The sequence below is a fragment of the Manduca sexta genome, chromosome 28, assembly GCF_014839805.1.
Source record: "Manduca sexta isolate Smith_Timp_Sample1 chromosome 28, JHU_Msex_v1.0, whole genome shotgun sequence".
In the NCBI taxonomy this organism is placed as follows: domain Eukaryota; kingdom Metazoa; phylum Arthropoda; class Insecta; order Lepidoptera; family Sphingidae; genus Manduca; species Manduca sexta.
In genome coordinates this window covers 17555953-17580315 of record NC_051142.1, presented here as the reverse complement: position 1 = coordinate 17580315, position 24363 = coordinate 17555953, and the positions used below count along the sequence as shown (strand labels likewise).

Sequence of the window (24363 nt, the reverse complement as noted above, 5' to 3'; positions counted from 1 at the left end):
TTATAAACATCGTAGCACAGTAATTTTCCTGATATATTGTCTGATTACGGAGTTCTGGTGCCTATCTTTCGGCTTCATGATAAGCTCCACTTTACTAATGAAAATAACAATTTGTAAAATTGCCGTTAAAATTTGTTAAAAATGTTTATTTTTTTTTATAATTACAAAATGATACATATAAACTATTTCATGATGAATTCTTATATATTTAATAATAGAATTCTTCATTTATCATAAATTCATAAATCATAAGCTACATTCCAATTAGATAATTAAAGCGAAAAGATCAAAATTTTTTGGTCTGACTATAAAGATAGCCGACGCGCTAACTCTACGCACACAGCTACGCAACGGCTCTGTGTGAGTGAATTTTGCGACGAATTACCTATAGTTGACTTCACGCGCGGCACGTAAACGCTCTTAAAATTGGTTAAAAAATGAGCCAGTGATTCATATTTCAAATATTACTATGTGCCGAAGTGGGGATATCGCTTCATCTCTTTCTTTCGCACGCGTCGTAATGCCCGATGACGTCAAACGTGGGTGTTGCGCCTCTTTTCTGTTTCTTGTTACTTACCCCTTCTACCAAAATTAAAAGACTTATAACTTGTTGATTTTTTACCGGATTTAAATAATTCTTTCTGTGTTATAATTTATATAACGTAAATATTTGATAATAATAAAGAACAAAAATGAGTCCGGTCCCCTATTCCAAGAGGTTTTGATACTATAAAGATCGTTCATATAAAAGGTTGATCCGTAATTTTCAAAGTAACTCCATTAAATTAAATTAATTTAAATTATATTTAGTAATTTAAGGCAATTTCTGTATACATTTTATAAAATAATATTTCGTTTCTAGTCATCTTCAGTAGCTAAGTATCACTTTCTCTTTTCGTTTATGATTATTACTTAGTTATATCACTCGCACTTGTATAAATTTATTGTGTAACACCAGTTTTGGGTTAAAATTGTGTTAAGAAACCTCATTTGTAGCATTAAGTTTGTATTATGATTGTAACCTGTTTTGTGTGTAAAAATAAAAATAAATAATATAAAAATAAAGGATAATATAGTATGCATTCTCTTCCAGCTCTCAAGTCCTGTACAACATATCGCAGAAGCTAATCCAACGTCAGATAGGCAACTACCGGGACGTTCTTCGCTGGTTGCGCGACATCCTGACGTACAGGAACGAGTTCCTGGCCAAGCACAAGGAGTACGCGAACCTCGGCTCGCAAATACCTATATGTAAACAGGCGCATATTAAATTGGAGGTAAGGGATTTAATATATTTAAAGTAGGGAATGCTAAAGTGCAGTTTGTGCCTAATGTTTTTTTCTGTACGGCTAAAGTGATTGCACCTGATGGTAAGTGGAGTGGGGTCCAATAGAATGTCGATTGATTCTCATCAATGACGATTACCCCTCGAGAGGTGGCACAATTATGCCGGCCTGTTGGAACCGGATATACACAGGCTGGCCTCGGAACACATACCACTACAAGCAAACAAAGAAATCAGTTTGTTGCTGTTAAGTATGCAATACGGGACACTAGTGAAACAAACGCTGACTCGTAACGCACTAATTTATTAGCCCATCGACAAGAGCGTGTACGCAGCACGCTATACTTATAACTACATATATAACAGTTGCGTTTAATCAAAGATATCAGTAACACGCATAAATAAATTTGCCACCTCTGCCTCCTTTGACAACTCGATTTTTAGTAATAATTCTTTTTGCCCCCAGGTGGTGTTCTTTATGTGTCTATGGTCGATCGATACCGACGTGGTGTTGGTAGCCATGTCCTGTTTCGCCCTACTCTGCCAGGAGGCGGATATCCGTTGCGGATCGGACGAGATCACTGCGCAGTGCTTGCTGCCCAACTACGCAGTGTTCCAGGAGATTGCGCACACTTCCACTGTACTCACTACTGGTTAGTTATTGCAGAATTAATTACCTTCAGCCAAGAAGAGATGGTTAGAAGTGCTAGTAATGCACCCATAAGGTAGATTCTCAATATTCATAAATTATCTTAAAGTAGATAGCTCAATTGTATAAATTAACACCCATATTCATAGACGTTTTTTATCTAAGGACTAGCTTTTGCTCGCGGCTTCGCCCGCGTGAAGGTGTTTTCCAGGATAAAATTCCACTGTTTGATAAAAGTCTTGCTACATATTTTCCCGGTACTTATAGGTTCAAACTAATTTTATCCCCAATCTATAATTTCAGTTCAATCAGTCGAAAATCTAAGAACATTTATACAAACTTTCATCCCCTATTTTATCCCCTTAAGGGTAGAATTTATCAAAATCCTTTCTTAGGGGATGCCTACGTCATAGTAGCTTTATGCATGTAAAGTCTTAGCCCGATCCGTCCAATGGTTTGGGCTGTTCCTTGATATATCACTGTCAGTCACCTTTGAGTTATATATTATATTAACAACTGAAGTTAGCTAAAATTGAGTTTCTCGAAGCCGACCACTATTTATGTACTATGTATTTTGAGACTATGCAATTTTGTCGCGTTCGCGATTCACTTTCATTTTTGTTGAGTTTCAGAACGCGATATTAGATCCTCCAACGCGCACGCGAATTTGAACTTTATGCAGCGGTAATAAATTACAAATTGACTCTCCATTTTATTTAGAAAACGTTTGTATGGGAAATAGAAAAATGCTGTTTTGAGGATTTTCCCGGCAATTATTCGAATTTTTCTCACCTTTTAAATCTTCCCTAGACCTCCACGAATAATTCAAGACCAAGATAAGATAAATCCGTTCAGCCGTTCTCGAGTTTTAGCGAGACTAACGAACAGCAATTCATTTTTATATATATAGATGGAGTAATGCTCTGGTAACAAGTCTATTTTTCAGTGATGACGGCATGGCAGCCTTCGCAGTTCGTAGACTTAGGGCCGTTGTGATTGGGTAATATTGAGTTACAACTTGAATCTAGTTGGCTGTCAGATAAATAAAGTTGAGAAACAGACTTGTTATCACAGCATTACTCCGTCCTTAGATAATAAAAGTCTATGAATAAAAGGATAGGCTGATTAAAGCAACGATACATATTTTACTATTTATATTTATTTACATGCAGCGAGCCAGGATATGGCGAGAGGATGTTATTATAAAAACATACATAGTAAGTATGTAATATTTATATCCAAGGATTTTTGTTTTATTTATAGGTATTGTAAAGCCTATGGCATCTAGTAAATACGTTAAAAAGGAGACTTTCCGGCCCTCACACCAGCCACTATAAATCTTGTGAGCCGGGATCAGCAATGGCGAGTTTCAGGGAACACCAATTTGTCCTTATCCGGCAATGAAATTAATTAAATAGAAAGATAGGGAGGAGTTAGAAATAAAAATACGTTGTATAGTCCGATGGTCGCGAAAATTATGCCTAGCTGCCTATCTGTATGTATAGCAACTAATCAGAACGCTATTCTGAAAAGTACATGTGCGGTGATCTCTATCCTGTCGGTTGCAAAATATACAGCGTGAAAACACCCGTTCTCAAAAATACACAGTGTCATTGATATACTGGTTCATTTATTGAAATCAGCGCTGCAGTATTGGTCACAAATGTGCGGTGATCTCCATCCTCTCGGTTGCAAAATATACAGCGTGAAAACAGCCGTCCTCTAAGAAATTCAATGCCATTTATATACTTGGTCTCTCATTGAAATTAGCGCTGCAGTATTGGTCGCGCTGTATTGCAGAAAGGAGCCGAATGAGAGCTGCCATTGCTGGCACAATATTTGTATATTTTTGTAACATTTTCAAATATATAATCCTAGATTTTTTATGCCTACAATAAAAACCTTCACTCTGTCTTTCTACGTCCCAAAAGAAAAAAATAGAAAGAGTTACTGATCTTATAACATGAAACAGCACGGTCATAGCTACCATTTCATTCCTATGTGTAGCAGTGGCGAAGGGTGAAATGTTTCAAAAGGTAACCCGCGAAAAACAATTGCCTTAGCTAACATATCGCGGTCAAATTAATAGCAAGCAAAAATTAAGATAAACAAATAGGTTTATAATAATTTCTTATGTTTACGCGAATGTTAGACATTGAAATTAAATTATTTTTTGGGATTCTATCGCGGTATTAGTGTTTTATTTTCTCCCGACGTATCGAAGACTTTGCAGCCTTCATGGTCACGGTGACCACGGTTTATTTTAAAAGGGAAGCCGGTAGGAATTGGGTTGTATGTTCGCTTCGCCACTGATGTATTGTGAGGGGAGGGGAATGAGAAGGTGATACTATCATAATTGATGTCTTTTGTGTTCAAAGGTTCAGCAGCGTTGCAGAAACGAATAATGGCGTTGTTAAGAAAGATCGAGCACTGTGTGAATGGTGTGCAACCCGTTTGGGAGGAAACGTTTAGATGTTGGTGAGTACAGGTCACTGTATTTTTTTAATCAATTTAATTTATTTGCATGTTTTTTTTTTTATTTATTAAAATATTTTCAATAAGTATTTGTGTAAATATTATCTTTTTTTCTATAACTTTCCATCCTTCCTCATCGACAGGCCTGATGTAACTAGTTAAATAAGTGTCCTGAGTTAGATTATCAGGTATCAAAAAATAAATTCTCCATTTTTTTAATGAAAATATATGTGGATTGACCGGTATTAGGCAGTTTTCTATATAGGTAAGCCAGCATCTAAGCCAGGATCTTATAAAGTTTATTGCGATTTCAAAACGATCCAAATCTTTTTATCAATCCATCGCGGAAATGGACCAATCAGGACAGTTATTTCGACATGCCTACAAATGCCGTGTTGGTTTATCTTCGAAATTGGATCGAAGATTGATATTGAGATTGTTTATTGAAAATGGCCATTAACATGCTCCAACTAAGTCTCAATCAAAACAACGCATATAACAATAATATCTAACACGTCCCGACGATTAAACCAGGACTAAACACTTATCCAGGGACTCGCTGTGCAAGCTGCTGCAGAAGTACCCCAAGGGTCAGGGCGACAAGATGGACGACTACCAGATGGAGGCGCTGCACCGCGCCGTGGCCAAGCGCAGGGTGTCGCACCATAGCAGCTCCGAGCATGATTTTGAGGTAAGAAACAATTTTGGTTTAGCGGGAACTTGGGTTGTGGGACCCTTTTTTTCGGGGTGTTAAACTCATTATCGCTAGCTATTTTTTTTTTATAGAATTTTGCTGAAATTTTTGTTGGTACTTTTATAATGGTAAATTAGCTTCCTTTCGCCTTTTACTGGTTCAAATAACATATCGGTTCGTTTAAATTTTATAAAAAATCTATAGGGAGAAAAATTATACATAAGATCGCGTTGCCTCTGTCTTACGATTTGAGGTCCTTCATTCAAGCTAGCCCTAATGAAGACGACCGTCAAGGGATAGTTGGCTAGTTCTTTGCCGGTTGACATTTTTCTTGGGCTTCAATTCACTCAACACTAGGTACAGTGAAGTCACTTTGCCGACATTAAAAAAATTAAAATTAAATTGGTCGTTACTTTCTCAAATAAAGGTAAAAAAATAAAATAATGCTTTTAAAAAAGTTAAATAGTTTAATGACTAGGGTATTTCAGATGCAAATCCAAGAGTGGGCGAACATAACCTCATTCCTTTGCGCGTTGGGTGGCGTGTGTCTCCAAACACGACCGGCTACCACTACGTGGTCACTTATGCAGGGTAAGTGTTACTATGACGTCGACCATAATTATTTTTACGACTGACTAACCGCCGATTTCAATGAACGATCGTAATCGCTTTTTTCGATCCATCAACAAAATGGACCATTCATAACAAAGTTTTTTGACATGCTTACAAATTATTTATTTTCTGAATCAGATCGAAAATTAATTTTGGTATCCTGTATTGAAAACGGCCGTAAATTAATTTTAGATACTCTTTAATCACCTTTGATCTATAATTTTATATGACAAAACGCTAGCTTTTTCTCGTAGCTACGCCTGCAGAAACTTCTTTTCCATATAGCAACTTTTATCCAAATCCATTTAGCAGTTAAACATCTATATATTCAAATATGTAAGCTTTTTCATTAATGATACTAGTAGGATTTCTTGCAGATTCCCGGAAATACAACGTCCTACCAAACAGTTCACAAGAGGTCCAATACTGTCCAGTCACGCAGTAAGTATTCGTTATTCACAGTGAGAAATAGAAAATCAATAAGCACCTCTAGTATTGTATTAAAAAATCTTACAAAGATATTGAAAACACCATCAACTTCCACGACGTAAAGTACTGAACTAAATATAATTGCGTCGACTACCCAGTGGTAATCATCTCTCGTCAGTCGACGTTCTATTGGACCCCACTACACTTACCCATAGGTGTATTAGGGTCACATTGCCTTTCCAAAAAAAAAAAACATAATTTGTCACCAGGTTCATCGGTCAACTTCTACGCCTACTTCTCTGTTCTAACGAACGGTTCGGACAGCAAATACAAGGTCACGTGAAAGAGCTGGTGGGCCGGGAGATGTCGCCGCAACTCTTCCCGATACTGTTCGATCAGATCAAGGCGATCATAGACAAGTTCTTCGACCAACATCAACAGGTGAGAGAGCTGTATTGTTTGTGGTTAATTGTCATTGCATTGAATGCGATTGGGGATATTAATTGAATTCAATCATGCTGCAAAGCTATAGACAATAAGAAGTTCTTAAAGATGTTCATTAATCTTGAACTTTGTTTATTTTTTTTTTTATTTATTATAGATACCATTAGATATTACATAGAGTACATTTTGTAATCCAAAGGTATTTAGTATAAAAGCGTATGATTACCTTTTGAAGGTATCTACAGCTTACAGTTCACTTGTTCAGTTGTTATAACTTCTTCCACGAATTAGAGAGCTGTTTAATACTATAATGTTAGATTATAATTATTTTTAACATCACAACAATCTCTATGCTTGGTGACTATATTTATTTATTATAGACTAGAATATATATTTCTCTCTCTCCAGGTTATGTTGACAGACATTAACACGCAGTTCGTGGAGCATACAATCTTTATAATGAAAAGCATTCTCGATAACAAGAAGAGCGGCCAGCCCTCCGAACATCTTAGTACAACCTCCATTGAAGGGCTCATGCTGGCTATCGTCAGGTGAGTTGGCGGGTCGAAAGTGACCCGCAACAAGTAAGGACTTACTTGGTGGGAGCTTGGACATTTAAATTAATTTAAATAATCAAGACAGAAGAAAGTAGAGGGTATTGTTATAACACTTAAGCCGAATATGTATATTTTATAAATATTTTTCGATTTCTAATAATTGTTAGTTATATTGAAAGAGACAGTTACAAGAAGTAATAATTTTGACAGACCATAGTGCGGCATGAAGAAACGTTTCGTTTCACAAGATTTATGCCTATATTCCAACAGTGCTCATGACTCTCTCCCGTTTCTGCGGTTTTAAGGTAGCACGATACGCAATAATTATTCCCTGGTGCACCAATTAATTATGGATGTAAGTCCTTTTTACCATCAATGGGTTCTGATGCGTCATTCCAATACGTTCAAAATTACCTACCGAAGTTCCCCGTCGAAAATTACGAATTATAAGATGTAGTCACTCAGCAGATTAGTCCCAACTGTTTATAAATTGTAGACGGTATTATACACATCATTACTTATTATGTAAGCTAACAAATTCACTCGTTCTACAGGTATGTTCGTCACCTCGACATGACAGTGTTATCTGTACACATAAAGACGAAGCTCTGCCAAGTGGTGGAGGCCATGATGAGACGACGCGACGACCTGGCGTTTAGACAGGTGGGTGCTTATATGCAGGACTAAAGTAATTCATGTATCAAACAACTGTTTGTTTCGTAGTTTTTTATTTGTGTAGAAAAATAAATCATTTAAAAAATGAATGGTTGTAAATTGACTAAAAGATGTAATATGAGTGTTAGTAAAACTATTTTTAAAGCGGATCAAGTTTGACCCGTCATTGTGAAGTTTAATAAACTGTGATACAATCATGTTGAGCGAATAACAAGTCATAATGAACATGAAATTACACCTTATATACTTTTTGTTTATATACGTATTAAAATCCCATATTAATACATATTCGGCGCAGGAGATGAAGTTCCGCAACAAGATGGTTGAATACGTGACGGACTGGGTGCTGGGCACGAGTCATCAAATCGCACCGCCTTTGCGAGCCGATGCCTCTTCGATTACTAGGTATTATGAGAAAACAAAATTAACATGTCTGTGGCTGATTGTCTGTATACTAAGCAAGGAATCATGGCTTGTTTCCAAATAGGGTGACTTTGCTTTATGATATTTTGTTGTATGACTGAAATTGTGTTATTGTATCTTAGTAACGATTAATGATAGTAGTAAAACCTATTTAAATACAATGACTACCAAAACGTCGAACTGCGAAGTAATGAAAATGGACGTCAATGTCCTTGAAACGTTAACAGAATACTGCCTCTCAGTAGCATTGAGTACATCAGAATATAGCAAAGATATTTACCTACATCGCAAACGAAGCACATGTGATCAGCCAAAGAAATACATCATCAGAATATGTGTGATTGTCGGGTACGTATACCGTCTATCCGTGGTCACACGCTATTTGATGACAGATACCTGGTGTGCTGCAGGGAGCTGGACCAGGCGTGCATGGAGGCGGTGGCGGCGCTGCTGAAGGGTCTGCCGCTCCAGCCCGAGGAGTCCGACCGAGGGGATCTCATGGAAGCGAAGAGTCAGCTGTTTCTCAAGTGAGTAGCGTGTAGGATGGAGCTAGTCCAGCGTGTCCAGGTCCTGGCCAGAGAGGACGAGATGGAACAATCTTTAAGCGAGTTGATAGATAAAACCTGAGTAGATTCCTTTGGGGCAGTAATTAAGTAAAATATAGTTTCGATACGCGATGAAATCTAATCAAATTAATATAGCATTATAATATAGAGTTTATTTGTGGAGAGAATCTATACTATAAGACTTCCGAGGAATGGCGATAAAGAGCTCGCTACGTTTTTAAATTGTCTATTTTCTTCCCTCAGACCGCAGAAGCTTTGTCGATAAATTTAAAAACTATTCATCTACTTAAAAAGCGGTGGTTACTCAATTTTTTTTTCAACTCCTAGGTACTTCACCCTGTTCATGAACCTGCTAAACGACTGCAACGAGGTCGAAATGGCGGAGGGTCCCGGCCGGTTGGAGACTTTGAGGAACGCGACTATACAGGCCATGTCCAATCTGTTGTCCGCCAACATCGACTCCGGACTTATGCATAGTATTGGTAGGAAAAAAACAATGCTTTTTATTTTCAGTCTGTGTAAAAATCAAGTAATATTTACATAGTTTTTCACTTAAATAACATCACACCTTTAGAATGACAATGACGCAAGTGCAAAAAACTTAAAATGTTAAATTGACTTTATAATTCACATTTGGAAAGTTACATACTATCGAATACAACATCGACTTTCAGTAAATCTAAAGGTGTGATATTTTTTTGTAAGTGTAATGTGAAGACCATTGTAAATTACATCTGCCGCTGGAAAATATTTTTGGCTATGAAACACTCCAAAACTAAATAGATTTTAAATATATCCTCATTTACATCACACATTATAATTGCCATTATTCGATACTAAATATCGTTACATATTTATCTACGTACCACAGATCTAGGCTACCACAGAGACCTGCAGACCCGCGCGGCGTTCATGGAAGTACTGACCAAGATACTGCAGCAGGGCACGGAGTTCGACACCCTCGCGGAGACCGTGCTGGCGGACCGATTCGAACAACTGGTTCAGCTGGTTACCATGATATCGGATAAGGTGGGGATTTATTTCTAATTATTGTATTATGCTGTAATTCGCTTCGTGCGCTTGAAAGAGTTGTTATGGGCGTAAAGTCACTTACATATTTAACTAGCGACCCGCCCCGGCTTCGCACGGGTGCAATGCTGACTATTTAATGGATGTTATTATTATACATATAAACCTTCCTCTTGAATCACTCTTATCTATTAAAAAAAACGCATCAAAATCCGTTGCGTAGTTTTAAAGATTTAAGCACACATAGGGACAGAGAAAACGACTTTGTTTTATACTATGTAGTGATTACTAAAACCATTTGCTGGTGTTAGGATATATTTTATATCCGTCCGGATAGCGGCCACTATACACAAGGTGTTAAAACCCACCACAGTGGCCCACATATGTGTCGCGTTCCAGGATCAGCCTGTGTATATCCATTTCCAACAGGCATAATTGTATGGACTGCCGAGGGGTAATCATCTCTCGTCAGTCGACATTCTATTGGACCCCACCCTACTTACCATCAGGTGTAGAGGGGTCACTTTACCATGCACGTATAAAAAAACCACGTAAGTTAACCCATTTACCAGCGGAATGTTTGCCGGCAAACATGACAGCTACATGACATTACGTGTGTCACGGGAATATAACCTTATTATTAACTACATAATAAGGTTATTTTTCCGTGACACGCGTAATGTCATGTAACTGTCATGTTTGCCGGCAAACAATCCGATGCTAAATGGGTTAATTATGCGATAATAGCCATTGACATCGATTTCGACATTTAAAAACCTTTGAGCGACTACAAGTATTATCTTGCACAGCTGCAAAATTTATATGAAAAGTAGGCCCTACATTCCACCCCCATTAAAGCTGTCGTTATATTTTAGTTTATGCTATCTATATATTCTCCAGGGCGAGCTGCCAATAGCAATGGCCCTGGCCAACGTGGTGAGCACGATGCAGATGGACGAACTTGCACGTGTTTTTGTAACGCTGTTCGACGCCAAGCACCTCCTCGCGCCGCTGCTCTGGAACATATTCTATAGAGAAGTTGAGGTTTGTACCCATCGGAATAAGAAGGAAATATTTTATATGGTGACAAATATGTAAAAAAATACATATTATATTTATTGTTGTCATGCTAATAATCATTCAAAGGGAGAATAAAAAAAAATATTTCTTTGGCTCTAATATTACATTATCTATTCCCGTCTCACCATACTGAGAGTGAAAGAACAGAGAGTGCTTGTGTATTGCGCATACTTATGCACTTTAATATCTCCTGCGTGGCTGATCTCCGTTGAGATTGGCCGTCATGGCCGAAAATCGGTTAAGGAGGAAGCAATATTACATTTTGTTAAAATTAATATTCTTTATTGGAGGTAGATTTTGAAGAAGTTATAAAATGGCTAAATTTGTTTCATTTCTAGATTCTAGATAGTTTGCGTTATGCGTTAAGTTTTCAGGATTAAGATCTATAATCGATGTTGAATCTTATCTTTACCTAGGTATCGGACTGCATGCAGACCCTCTTCCGTGGCAACTCCCTTGGCAGCAAGATCATGGCGTACTGCTTCAAGATATACGGGTACAGCTACCTGCAGGGGCTACTTGAGCCGCTCATCACGTCGCTTCTCGACCAGGCGGAAGAGCAACCGGAGTTGAGCTTCGAAGTAGATCCGGCAAGGTGCGTTGTTGTTTGTTGATGTGAACAGTTATATATATATGGATGTAGTTGTGATATCGCTGTGTTATTTTCTATGTACATGAGTCAGTTATTATGAGTAATTCCTGGTACAAAGTGATTCAGGCATTCGTGGCTGACATGATGTGCCTTTGCGTTGACCTTAAATGCGACGAAATCACTTTAAGCAACATATTATAATAATAATATCAGCCTTCTATTTGTTATTTGTTGATGTGAAAAAACAGTTACGGATGTAGTTGTGATATCGTTCTTTATTTTCTATCTATGAGTCTGTTATTATGAGCAATTCCTGTTACAATGTGATATAGGCATTCGTGGCAGACTTGATGTGTCTTTGCGTTGACCTTGAATGCGATATAATAACTTCAAGCAACATAAAATAATAATATTATCAGCTGTATTATATACTCTCCTACTGTTGTGCACGGCAAGCAACGTATTAGTGGAGCCTAATACAAAAAAGGTAAAAAACGTTTAAAACATACCCCCTTATTCATAGAGGTTTTTTATCTAAGGACGGAGTAAAGCTGTGATAACAAGTCTGTTTCTCAGTGTTAACCGAGATATATTGAGATATAACAATATTAGCCAATCACAACGGCCCTTTGGCTACGCACTGAAAAAGCTGCCATGCCGTCTCTATGTTTTATTACCACAATTTCGAAATGAATTATTGCTTTGAGATATAAATTTTTGTTTGTTCCAGATTGGACCCGAACCAGGATATAGAAGTGAACCGTTCGAACCTGATCGACTTGACCAAGGAAGTGTTCGACAGGATCGTGAACTCAGCGGATAAGTTTCCACCGCAGTTGCGGAGTATGTGCCATTGTTTGTCACCAGGTATGTGCGCATGGGTCAGATTTGACCCGTGGTGGATATTTTTTAGGGTGGGTTTGGCTGTAGTTTTGGTGTTGGTTATTATTATTATTGGTTGTGTTGGTTATTATTCATTATAACCAAAGGAATAATTTTGTAAAAAAATATTTTTTATCATGGTAATCTTTTCAATCATTTTAAAGAATTATTTTAAAATGATCTAATTCTGTAAGTCAATATAGTTTATACAAAAATAGTCAAATATTCAATAAAATGAATAAACCAGGTATTATGATGCTGATGATCATAATTATAATAAAAAAAGATGATATTTTACATGCATAAAAAAATTTCAAGATAAATCAACTTTCCCAATTTAATTTGATTTGTTTTATATCACGTAATATTTTTATAGACGTTGAAGTAAACTGTCAGCTAAATCGTACTTTTCCAGTGTGATGCCGCTGATTATTTACGCGTAGAATATAAATTTATCTATGGGAATAAAACTACTATTTGCCTATATTCCTATACGCTATCAACTAAGTGTGCTTACTATATTATTAAAAAATAACCTTATATTATCAGGAGTAAGGTTTAGTTTTCAACACAAGATGTTTATCCCAGGCATTATCGATCTTATTAAATCGTGGCCGACAGCCTCGTCCTGTTAATGGTTAAACTTGCGAACACTCTGTTCAGGTGCTTAGTAAGAGATTTGCGCAGTTCCCGCAAACGAGCGTCGGCGCCGTCGGCACCGTGCTGTTTCTGAGGTTCATCAACCCGGCCATCGGTAAGTCACATGATTTAATTGGGTCTTTTATGACCTATACAGATTTTATTGGGTCATTTTTGACCTATACAGATTTTATTGGGTCATTTTTGACCTATACAGATTTTATTAGTTTTGGGTCTGACCGGGCCCACTAGTATACAAAATACTTTTAGCAAGTATTCATTTATAATCGAACGGTCGTCTGCTTGTCGTTAACCAAAGAATGGCATTAGGAGCAAATGAGACCTAAACAGTGACATAAAAACCGCATTGATTTGGAAAACTGTAGTTTAAACTGCAGTCATGGAAAATACGTTCCAATACCTACAAACGAGTACACCTAAAGATCGTATCCTATAAAAAATATGAACATAAAAGGATATAATGGGCCATACAACTCTAATAAAAGACTACGTTAAAATCGCAGAAAAAGTAACCCAACTAGAAATCGATCCCGGGACCAAAGAAGACAGCTGGACAAGGATTACACCACATACGACTGGTTGGAAATTACAGGTTTTCTATGTTATTACAATGATGTAACATAGGACTTTGTAATTGCCAGCCAACGAATGTTTGCTTCCTATCCACCCTGTGATGACGTATGTATGTAATAGTTATGTTGCTTCGATATTGTACCAAGTAGCAACACCTTGTGAACGGGCTTGATATTTAGTCGATGATGCTAACCTGTTGAATATAGAAGTATTAAACTTGGTGACGTGCGCAAGACTGTACGACATTTACCAGCTAGTAAAGACCCTTCTGGGTAGATTGCTTGGTCTATTTTTACCGACAAGCAGTAATGTGAAGTACTATAATTAAGATCTAATTTAAAAGAAATTGTATCGGGCACATTGAAGATTTTGAGTACAGTAAATAATCACCCTGTAGATTTGAGGGACACTTTTAATCTTTCAAACTGCGTATTATTATTGAAATAAAACTAAAAACTATTTAAACGGATTTTATCGCGGTTTTTTATATTATTATTTTCTCCCGACGTTTCGAAGACTTTGCAGCCTTCATGGTCACGGGGGGGTCCCCCCCGTGACCATGAAGGCTGCAATAAAATCCGTTTAAATAGTTTTTAGTTTTATTTCAATGTCTAACATTCGCGTAAACATAAGAAATCATTATGCGTATTATTATATTGATACATTCTTCAACAAATATAAATATCCTTATAGTAACAGGAACTGTTTGTTTCAGTGTCCCCGCAAGAGATGGGGATCGTGAGCCGGCCGGTGCCGGCGCAGGTGAAGCGCGGGCTCATGCTCATGTCCAAGATCCTGCAGAACATCGCCAACCACGTGGAGTTCTCCAAGGAGCAGCACATGCTGCCGTTCAACCACTTCCTGAGGGCGCATTTTGAGACTGGACGGAAGTAAGTGCTCAATACTTTATTCGCTAATTGACACATTTACTCACATAAGAACTATCATTAACTTGTTCTTTGATTAATCTATTTGGTCTCCTGCATATAACGATTCTGAACTATTTACATGTCGTATGCTGACTCATGCATTATAATAGTCGTTTACTCAGTACTTTATTCGCTTTAATACACTCATTCGCTGACCCATATTTCTCTCAAAATGTAATACATTAAATTACGATACTAATAATAATAATATAATAATATCAGCCCTGTATTATATACTGTCCCACTTCTGAGCACGGGCATCCTCTACTACTGAGAGGGATTAGGCCTTAGTCCACTACGCTGGCCTAGTGCGGATTGGTAGACTTCACACACCTTCGAAATTCCTATAGAGAACTTCTCAGATGTGCAGGTTTCCTCACGATGTTTCCCTTCACCATTAAAGCGAACTATAAATTCACAAAGAATGCACACATGATTTTTTTAGAAAAGTCAGAGGTGTGTGCCCTTGGGATTTGAACGTGCGGACATTCGTCGTGGCAGTCCGTTCCACACCCAACTGGGCTATCGCCGCTCACTCGATACTAAACCCAAATTATTTTACCAGGTTCTTCATCCAAATAGCATCGGACTGCGAGAGCGTCGATCAAACGTCCCACAATCTAAGCTTTATCAGTGACGCGAACGTGGTGGCGCTGCATCGACTCCTGTGGAATCATCAGGAAAGGATCGGAGACTACCTATCTTGCAGTAGAGACCATAAGGCGGTGGGGAGACGGCCTTTTGACAAGGTTAGTGGACTCTGTCATAGGCGTAACTAGGCTTAAAGACGTATGTGATTGTCCCACCTTTTCTGAGGCCTCACAATTGCTCATGATAATATTGTCATTGTATTAGTGACTAAGTGTCATTGCCGATATTCCACCGCTCCAAATTGGATTTATAATTAGAGTTGTGATCGTTGTCTGTGGTCAGGAATAGATCAGATCCATCACAAATTAATTTTTATATAAGGGAATTTCTAGTTCAATTATTTTTTTTATTACAGATGGCAACACTTTTGGCATATCTGGGACCGCCGGAGCATAAACCAGTGGAGTCGTAAGTTTATTTATAATTTTTATTGTACCTTGAAATACAGTCTGAAACGCACATAAATTATGAATAAGGGAGGACAATCGACAGCATTATTGCTCAGGACAATAACCTTGATAATGCCTTAAAATGGATATAAATTAAGAAGAACTCATGACTTTTTTAATATAGTAAAGATAAAATTGACTTTAGAATAAATAAAAAAATCAAAAGTAACCTTTCATATCCATATCCAAAATTGATTATGAAGTAAGTATCATTATGTAATTTCTTTGTTACTAGAACGTCCGGCCTTCTGTTCTCGTCCTACGCTCGCTGGTCGTCAATCGATATATCGTCGACAAATTTCGAAGAGTTCATAGTGAAACACAATATGCACAAAAAGGAAGAGTTTAAGAGCATCAAGAGCCTGAATATATTTTACCAAGCAGGGACCAGCAAGCTCGGAAATCCTGTGTTCTACTTCATATCGAGGAGATACAAGTGAGTTATGAAAAATCGATTATCCAGTATCGATTTATCGATGCTTGTTTACCGATCAAGATGTTGATTCTGCTTTAGAAAACCTACAGTGGTATGGGTGAGGACGAGAAAAAGAAGCAAAATTTTAAAATCGATACTTTGGATTTAATTAAAATCAATGTTTGAATTAAAACCAGCTAGTGCTCGGTGGAAACAGTAAGTAAACAAAATGTTTTCTTACAGGATAGGTGAGGTGAATGCTGACCTGCTCATCTACCACGTGATACTGACGCTGAAGCCGTTCTGTCAGCAGCCGTTCGAACTGATCGTGGACTTTACCCACACCAACTCAGATAATAGGTTCAGGTAACTTTCTGTAGTATGAACGCGTTTATATGTAGAGTCTTGCGATGAGTTTGCCCTGTTATCGTTGAGAAAAGTTCACTATATGAAGGTAGATTCACGTATTGAATATCTTCAATTTAAGAATAGAATTATCAATTAGCTTTATTGCTTTAAGGTTCACAAGGTATTAATTTATATTTTGGATTATTATTAACAGTGGCTCATTTGCCTATTCATATAATTTTATCAATTGCATCGGAATATAAAACTGTACTATAAAAAATTTACTTGTTTAAAGGTGTTATGTAGCACCTTTCAAGTAACACCGAGTCACTATCGAGAGACAATATCAACCTTGAGCGGCGAACTCGTGGATGATATTGTCTCGCATATTCGAGTCATGGGAATGCACAGTAATGTATTCCATTCAACCATGTGACTGTCATAAGTCATCTAGACCAACATAGTCTCTCTTGCAGGACCGACTTCCTGCAGAAGTGGTTCACGGTGCTGCCCGAAGTGGCGTACATAAACATACACGCGTGCTACATATACAACTGCAACAGCTGGGTGCGAGAGTACACGAAGTTCCACGAGGCTATACTGGCTCCTTTGAGGGTGAGTATCATAATGACCATATATAAACTTATTCAAAAAACGTTATTTATTTAAGAATGGAGCATTGTTGTAATAACAAGTCTGTTTCTCAGTGCTGACGGCATGGCAGCCTTCGCATTGCGTAGACATAAGGCCGTTGTGATTGGCTAGTATTAAGATACAACTTGAATCTAGTTGGCTGTCAGATAAACAAAGCTGAACAAACAGCAAGCTGTCAGATAAATGAAATTGAGAAACAGACTATCACAGCAATGTTCCGTCTTCAGATAAATAACTTTTATGAATACAGGCGTTAATCTTTATCGATATCACCGAATCGATAGTCATTTCCACTATCGATTCGATTAGATTTTAAATTTTATGATATGATTACAGGGTAACCGCAAGCTAGTATTCATCGAGAACCACGCACGGCTCAGCGAGTACGTGGAGGTGGAACAGCAGAAGCTTCCCGGAGCCACGCTCGCGCTCGAGGAGGATCTTAAAGTCTTCAATAATGCCCTCAAACTCTCGCATAAGGATACCAAAGTTGCTATCAAGGTAAGCGTTTATATTATATACTAGCTTTTGCTCGCGGCTCCGCCCGCGTTATAAAGTTTTTCAGGCTAAAGATTTCCGTTATAAAAATAGTAGTTTCCCGGGAGCCTATGTTCTTCCCAGGGTCTCAAACTGTCTCCATACCAAATTTCATCTTAATACGTTCGGTAGTTTTTGGAGTTTAACACGTTAAGGCAGACAGATGCAGCGGGGGACTTTTGTTATATTATTTAGAACTTTTAAGTGAAACAATCCCGTCATACATCATTGTTGCATAACTTTAACCGTTTACGCAGCGCAGGCAACGGAAGCTCTCAAAACTCATAATTTTCCCCGTTTTTGCAACATGTTTCATTACTGCTCCGCTCCTATTGGTTATAGCATGATGATATATAGCCTATAGCACTCCAGGAACAAAGGGCTATCCAACACAAAAAGATTTTTTCAGTTCAAACCGGTAGTTCCTGAGATTAGCCATTACTGCTCCGCTCCTATTGGTCATAGCGTGATGATATATAGCTTATAGCGGTACACAAATAAAGGGCTATCCAACACAAAACGAATTTTTCAATTGAAACCGGTAGTTCCTGAGATTAGCCATTACTGCTCCGCTCCTATTGGTCATAGCGTGATGATATATAACTTTGAGCACTCCACAAACAAAGGACTATTCAACACAAAAATATTTTTCAGTTCGAATCGGTAGTTTCTGAGATTAGCCATTACTGCTCCGCTCCTATTGAATATAGCGTGATGATATATAGCCTATAGCTCTCCACGAACAAAGGGCTATCCAACGCAAAAAGAATTTTTCAGTTTGGACCGGTAGTTCCTGAGATTAGCCATTACTGCCCCGCTCCTATTGGGTATAGCGTGATGATATATAGCCTATAGCACTCCACGAATAAAGGGCTATCCAACGCTAAAAGAATTTTTCAGTTTGGACCGGTAGTTCCTGAGATTAGCCATTACTGCCCCGCTCCTATTGGGTATAGCGTGATGATATATAGCCTATAGCACTCCACGAACAAAGGGCTATCCAACGCAAAAAGAATTTTTCAGTTTGGACCGGTAGTTCCTGAGATTAGCGCGTTCAAACAAACAAACAAACAAACAAACAAACAAACTCTTCAGCTTTATATAATAGTATAGATTGTGAGGAAAAAATACCGCACGCTTTTCCTAACCTCTACTCATTTCTTTGAAAGCTAGTAGCGCAACTATTATTCGTTTAGAAATGTGATTAAGGGCAAAAGAGATCACTTAACATCAAAAATTGGATTTGTTCTTTCCAGTCTATAATAGAAAAAATATGTAAATCAGATGAAGTTTGCCGTTCGATGGCTTTTGCGTTTGCCGCCAAGCAGTCGCCTTCTTTCTCCGACTCATTTCCCTCATCATCATCAGACACATAAAGTCCACTACTCAACATAGGCCTCCCCTAAAGATTTCCTGATGGACTTGACGAAAGCGACCTACCTCCAGCATTTCCCTCAGCTTGTATGTTATATTAATCACGTGGTCTTTCCTCAGGTCGGTCCAACGGCCCTACAGATAACAGCAGTTGAGAAGACCAAGGTGTTGGGCCATCCGGTGCTACTGAACGATGTTTACTACGCATCAGAGATCGATGAGGTAAATATCTAAAACGTTGGTAATAGCGCACGTATATTTGAAAGACATTGCGACAAATACGATCAGCTACGATCAATGTAGTACATAATAGTCCGTTACGTCGTATGTGTAATTGTTACAATGATCACTGCAATGAGTTAGATATATTTCACCAGAGTATTTACTACTTTAAAACAAATATAAAAAATTTAAAACTACTTTAAAATTTATATCTTGTATGTATCTTTATCATTGAAATTAAACTAATTTTCGGATTCTATCGCGGTGCTAGTATTTTATTTTTTCTCCCGACGTTTCGAAGACTTTGCAGCCTTCATGGTCACGGGGGGGACCATGAAGGCTGCAAAGTCTGGGGTTTTAATTTCAATGTCTAACATTCGCGTAAACATAAGAAATCATTATCTTTATCATTTTAATTAAAATTTAGCGATACTATTTGAATGTTGTGCGCGGGATTTATCGGTGTACAAATTTTAAAATGTTATTATGTATACCTACTGTATATTAGATGTTTAAGTATCTTTGTACATTGTTTCTGTGCCTTATAAATAAATAAATAAAAATAATACTGAACATTGGTTACTAACTGCAACTTATATAATATCTAATATATAATCGAAAAGCGCAGAGCAGTATCAACACCTGCATTAAAATTTTAAGTACAAATTGAAGAGACATGGCATGGAGAGCGTCCACTTCGTCTTTTTATTCATTCAGTCGTCTAAAAACACACACTTTCACGATTTTTGAATACAGTTTTCTTCTTAAGGTGTGCCTGGTGGACGACAACCAGTTCTCATTGTCGATAATAAACGAGCCGACGCCGCTGAGCTTCATCCACAACGACTGCGACAACATCGTGCAGTCCATCATACACATCAGGAACCGATGGGAGCTCAGCCAGCCCGTAAGTGTACTCATCCTTAACGGCAATCTTATGCTGCGTTTACACTCGTGCTGAGGTAAACGTCCACAAGCAACAAGCCTTTACAAACGCTTGGATTTACAAGTTTGCGAGTGTGTTAGTGTATTCCGAACAGACAAACTGGGCCCTTATTCTGTATGGTAGTGTAAACGCGTAACGCGGCCGTGTCATGTTATCTTCGAGAAATGTGCGTGGAATGGTATTCTGTAAGCCAAATTTCTATAGTCCTAAATATGATGCGTTGTGTTACGTGCTTGTTACGCACCGTTAAAATAACGTGCAGGATAGAGAATAAGGCCCTTGTGCAGACGTGCACATTGAAGTTGTATCGGGTTTGATGACACTAAACACGCACAAACGTGTAAATACATCACACGTTTGCCGCAAGCTTTTTTTGATCTGTGTTCCGAAACCGACACTAGAACGGATCGGTCACAAGCCCACGCAAACCAAGCTAAATACCCCGTTCACACGCTTGTGACTTTAGACACTTGTGAAGACTTGCCAAGCGTGTAAACTTGGCATTAAATTTCAATCCCATCCCGATAAAAAACCAATCAAAATACGTCATTTGTAAGTATGTAAAAAAAGAACTTTGTTTTGATTGGTATGTTATCGCCGTGGATGGAAAGAAGCGATTGGGATCGTTTATTGAAAACGACGGTTAGCGAAATCAATTTCACTTGAAACAAACGATCTTGATCGATCTCGAATATAAATCTTTCTAAATTGCGATCGTATTCTGAAAGGCAATATAAATTGTTCTCAGGACACAGTGACAGTCCACCAAAAGATCCGTCCCAAAGACGTTCCCGGAACCCTGTTGAACATGGCGCTCTTGAACCTGGGGTCCTGCGACCCGAACCTGCGCACCGCCGCATACAACCAGCTCTGCGCTCTCACCGCCACCTTCCACCTCAAGATCGAGGGACAGCTGCTGGAGACGTCGGGTACTGATAATTTTTTTTTACGATCGTGGCGAAATTTCTCGACTACTCCTGAAGTCCAGATTGACTATCGACAGACGGAAGATGATTACCCTCGCCAGTGAACACAATTATGCCGGCCTGTTTAAAACTGCCTGTAAACAGATTGAATCCGAAACGCGACACATGTGGCAGACACATTACGGCAGGTTTTAGTCGTGGTGTACGGCGGTTGCTACCCGAACGAATATACAGATCGTCCCACCAGTAAACTAGTGCATTAACACTGATAGTGGTATGATGTTTTTAACTGTCCGCTATAGTGGCTCAAGTGTGTGTTTTGCGTTGTAGAATAAGCCTGCGTTTATCCGGTTTTGACAAATCAATCAAACAGGCAGGTCAAATTTTGTCGATTGGCGACGGGTAACCTTTCTAAGTCGATTCTCTATCTGGACGCCTTTCCAATTACTACCAGGAGCTGAGGAGTCATTTTGCTGTGCCGGTTAACGTTTACTTGCAAGTTGTGAACAGGTTATGCTATGTTATTGTTACAGGTTTGTGTATTCCGTCAAATAACACGATATTTATCAAGTCTGTGAGTGAGAAGTTGGCGCATAATGAACCGCATTTAACGCTGGAATTCCTTGAAGAGTGCATACAGGTATATATCGTAAGAGTTTAAACGTAGTGACCCATAGCCGTCGGTCACGTATATTCTAATAAGTTAAGTGGATGTTTGTTAGTAAGTCATTTTTGGTCGAATCAGGAAAATAAAAGTTGGATCACAGGACTTTTAAGTCACAAACGAGTTGCAGTTTTTTAAGTTAAAAAATTCTGTCATTTGTGATCGATTGTAAATCAAAATACAAATTCAAGACACATAATACCATACTGATGAATACACATCCGTAACATATATTGAACATTTGCAGGGCTTTAGAGGGTCTACGATCGAGCTGAAGCATTTGTGTTTGGAGTACATGACACCGTGGTTGGCCAACTTAGTTAGGTATGTATCAATTGACGGTATCACTTCGGCTTGAGAAGCTTCCTAAGATATAAAAATCCAAAAAAATATTACTACAGCATCTTACATTTCTTTATTAATGAAATTTACAAAAATCAGTAAGTCGCTTCTCAGTAATATTGTTACTAAGTAATATTTTGAAAGTGAAAAGGAACTGATATTATGATTTCTCGATTTTCACATAATTATACTTTTCCATCGAGTCACTGAAATTTAGATATCGCAGTTTAATCGGTGCCGATTGGTGGCTGCCTTCATAATACAAGATTTTGTTAATTATTTTTTAATCGAGCCGAGGTTATGCATAGAAATCGATAAAAACTATTCCCAATCTCTCCAGGTTCTGCAAGCCCTCCGACGAGTCCCGTCGTCAGAAACAAGTGGCGCAAATCCTGGAGAAGCTGATAACCCTCACGATTGAGGAGACGGAGATGTATCCGTCGGTGCAAGCCAAGATCTGGGGCTCGATCGGCCAAGTGCCTGAACTTATCGACATGGTCCTCGATAGTTTTATACAGAGGAGCGTTAACTCGGGTAAGACCTTAGGGGCTGAAATTTTAGAAGCATGATAGAACAATGAAAGAATGGTACAATGTCAATTTGGCTTGTCAAAAATAATGTGGATACAAATTAAAAAGTCCTTTGGCAACTTAGTATCAATAGATTAGAAAATGAAATATAGTTACACATTATACATGTTTTGACATTAGCAAAATTACTGGTGTAGCGGCGGAGTCATATTTCGAAAATAAGATTTCTTCTCGTCAAAAGAACTCGAATTGATAAGATCCTTTTTTTTATTTAAATTTAACTTGATCATGTAATTTTATTGTTACTTGTTTTTAATAATTATACAATCTTCGTTTCGCGTCATGAATTATCCATACATTGTCCTTGAATTTACCTCAAACTTCGAATATAGTTAAATTAATTTTACTTCTAGGTCTGGGTTCGCCTATGATAGAGATCATGGCAGACACAGCGGTCGCATTAGCGTCGGCCAACGTTCAACTAGTATCGAAAAAGGTCATTGGCAGGATGTGTCGGGTATGTATGAAACTGGCAAAAAAAATGTTTTGTGTCTATGAAATTCCACCTTAAACCATCAAGCACCCAAGCACCTCGACTATATTGCTAATGATGGCTTCAACAAATGAGGCGGTATCGAAAATTAATCAATTCACACTGCAGTAGCGTGATTCTAAATGTCAAACATACAGCGGGATAAAAAGGAAACTTTCTCTATACATTAGACACTGCTTTATAATATGAAAAAAGTTTGGATAATCCTTCCATGATACCTATATAATGTTTCATTTTAACGCACCACAAACACTATTCTAGCCTGTAAGGCATAACAGAAACATACCTTGTCCCATTTGTGCCAACGATAATTACTTGTTAAATTACAAATTTGTCATTTTGATTGACAAGCTAAACTGACAATAACATTGAGTTCTAAAACTCGAGCATTTATGAGGTCAACGAGTAAATGAAACTCTCTTGTCTGCACAGGCCCTATCCAAACTGCCTAACAATATCCTGGGTCCCGTCACCCCGGCCACTGTGAGTTCACGCATTTTTTTCTTTTTTTATTTTGTTTTTTTTAGCCTACGGTTATTAGAATTTACCACTAGCTTTCGCCACACCTATTTTACAATGATCGCTATTATGCGTGGTCAAATAAAATTTCGACATAAATAACAAAAAGATAATGATTCCCGCATCCAAAGCAATAATGATCTATAAAAAAATGTAATGCTTATAACATTATGTAGATTTTTTTAACATTATCTATTTATGTTTATAACGTAACAATATTATAACTGTATGTTTTGTGTAAATACACATTAAAAAAAAAATTTGTCAAAACCAAAATCATCAACCAATTAACTGACATTATGTTATTTTTTTTTTATTTGTATTTTTTTTGTTTGAGTCTCTTTTTTTACATTAATTTCGTCATTCTTTTTCATTAAAAACATATTGGCCGATTATCCAAAATTCCAAATTCCTTCCTTTGTTTATTATTTCTTTTTAAGAAGATTTTTTGAAAACTTATTATTACAATAATTTTATAAACTTTTGATTTGGCGGGCGAGATGACTACGACCCCAAATTAAAAAAGGATTTGTTAATAATTATTTATTACAGGAATATAATTATTTATATAAATAGTATACTTTTTATTTCGTAAATTGTTACATATAAAGTTATTTACGTAACCGCTTTTGATTTCATTTAACTAATATTTTTTTTCGGTGCGCCTAATCGAATGTTT

At 37.7% G+C, this 24363-nt stretch overlaps 1 protein-coding gene across 1 annotated transcript in view; it reads left to right on the top strand.

The window, feature by feature from the left end:
• The window catches only part of LOC115449533 (neurofibromin), a 61396-nt gene that overhangs the window by 12571 nt on the left and 24462 nt on the right, over positions 1-24363 (top strand). The window contains exons 14-44 of the mRNA XM_037444378.1: positions 1094-1277; positions 1752-1938; positions 4313-4412; positions 4944-5100; positions 5592-5694; positions 6081-6156; positions 6414-6585; positions 6997-7139; positions 7700-7808; positions 8119-8225; positions 8636-8770; positions 9137-9291; positions 9681-9838; positions 10739-10882; positions 11335-11513; positions 12241-12371; positions 13051-13146; positions 14341-14515; positions 15120-15303; positions 15561-15613; positions 15890-16090; positions 16313-16435; positions 16894-17032; positions 17408-17572; positions 19103-19204; positions 19974-20111; positions 20899-21079; positions 21610-21716; positions 21988-22064; positions 22423-22616; positions 23026-23129. Coding sequence (XP_037300275.1) covers positions 1094-1277; positions 1752-1938; positions 4313-4412; positions 4944-5100; positions 5592-5694; positions 6081-6156; positions 6414-6585; positions 6997-7139; positions 7700-7808; positions 8119-8225; positions 8636-8770; positions 9137-9291; positions 9681-9838; positions 10739-10882; positions 11335-11513; positions 12241-12371; positions 13051-13146; positions 14341-14515; positions 15120-15303; positions 15561-15613; positions 15890-16090; positions 16313-16435; positions 16894-17032; positions 17408-17572; positions 19103-19204; positions 19974-20111; positions 20899-21079; positions 21610-21716; positions 21988-22064; positions 22423-22616; positions 23026-23129 — 4279 coding nt within the window. The remainder of the gene's footprint in view (positions 1-1093; positions 1278-1751; positions 1939-4312; positions 4413-4943; positions 5101-5591; positions 5695-6080; positions 6157-6413; positions 6586-6996; positions 7140-7699; positions 7809-8118; positions 8226-8635; positions 8771-9136; positions 9292-9680; positions 9839-10738; positions 10883-11334; positions 11514-12240; positions 12372-13050; positions 13147-14340; positions 14516-15119; positions 15304-15560; positions 15614-15889; positions 16091-16312; positions 16436-16893; positions 17033-17407; positions 17573-19102; positions 19205-19973; positions 20112-20898; positions 21080-21609; positions 21717-21987; positions 22065-22422; positions 22617-23025; positions 23130-24363) is intronic.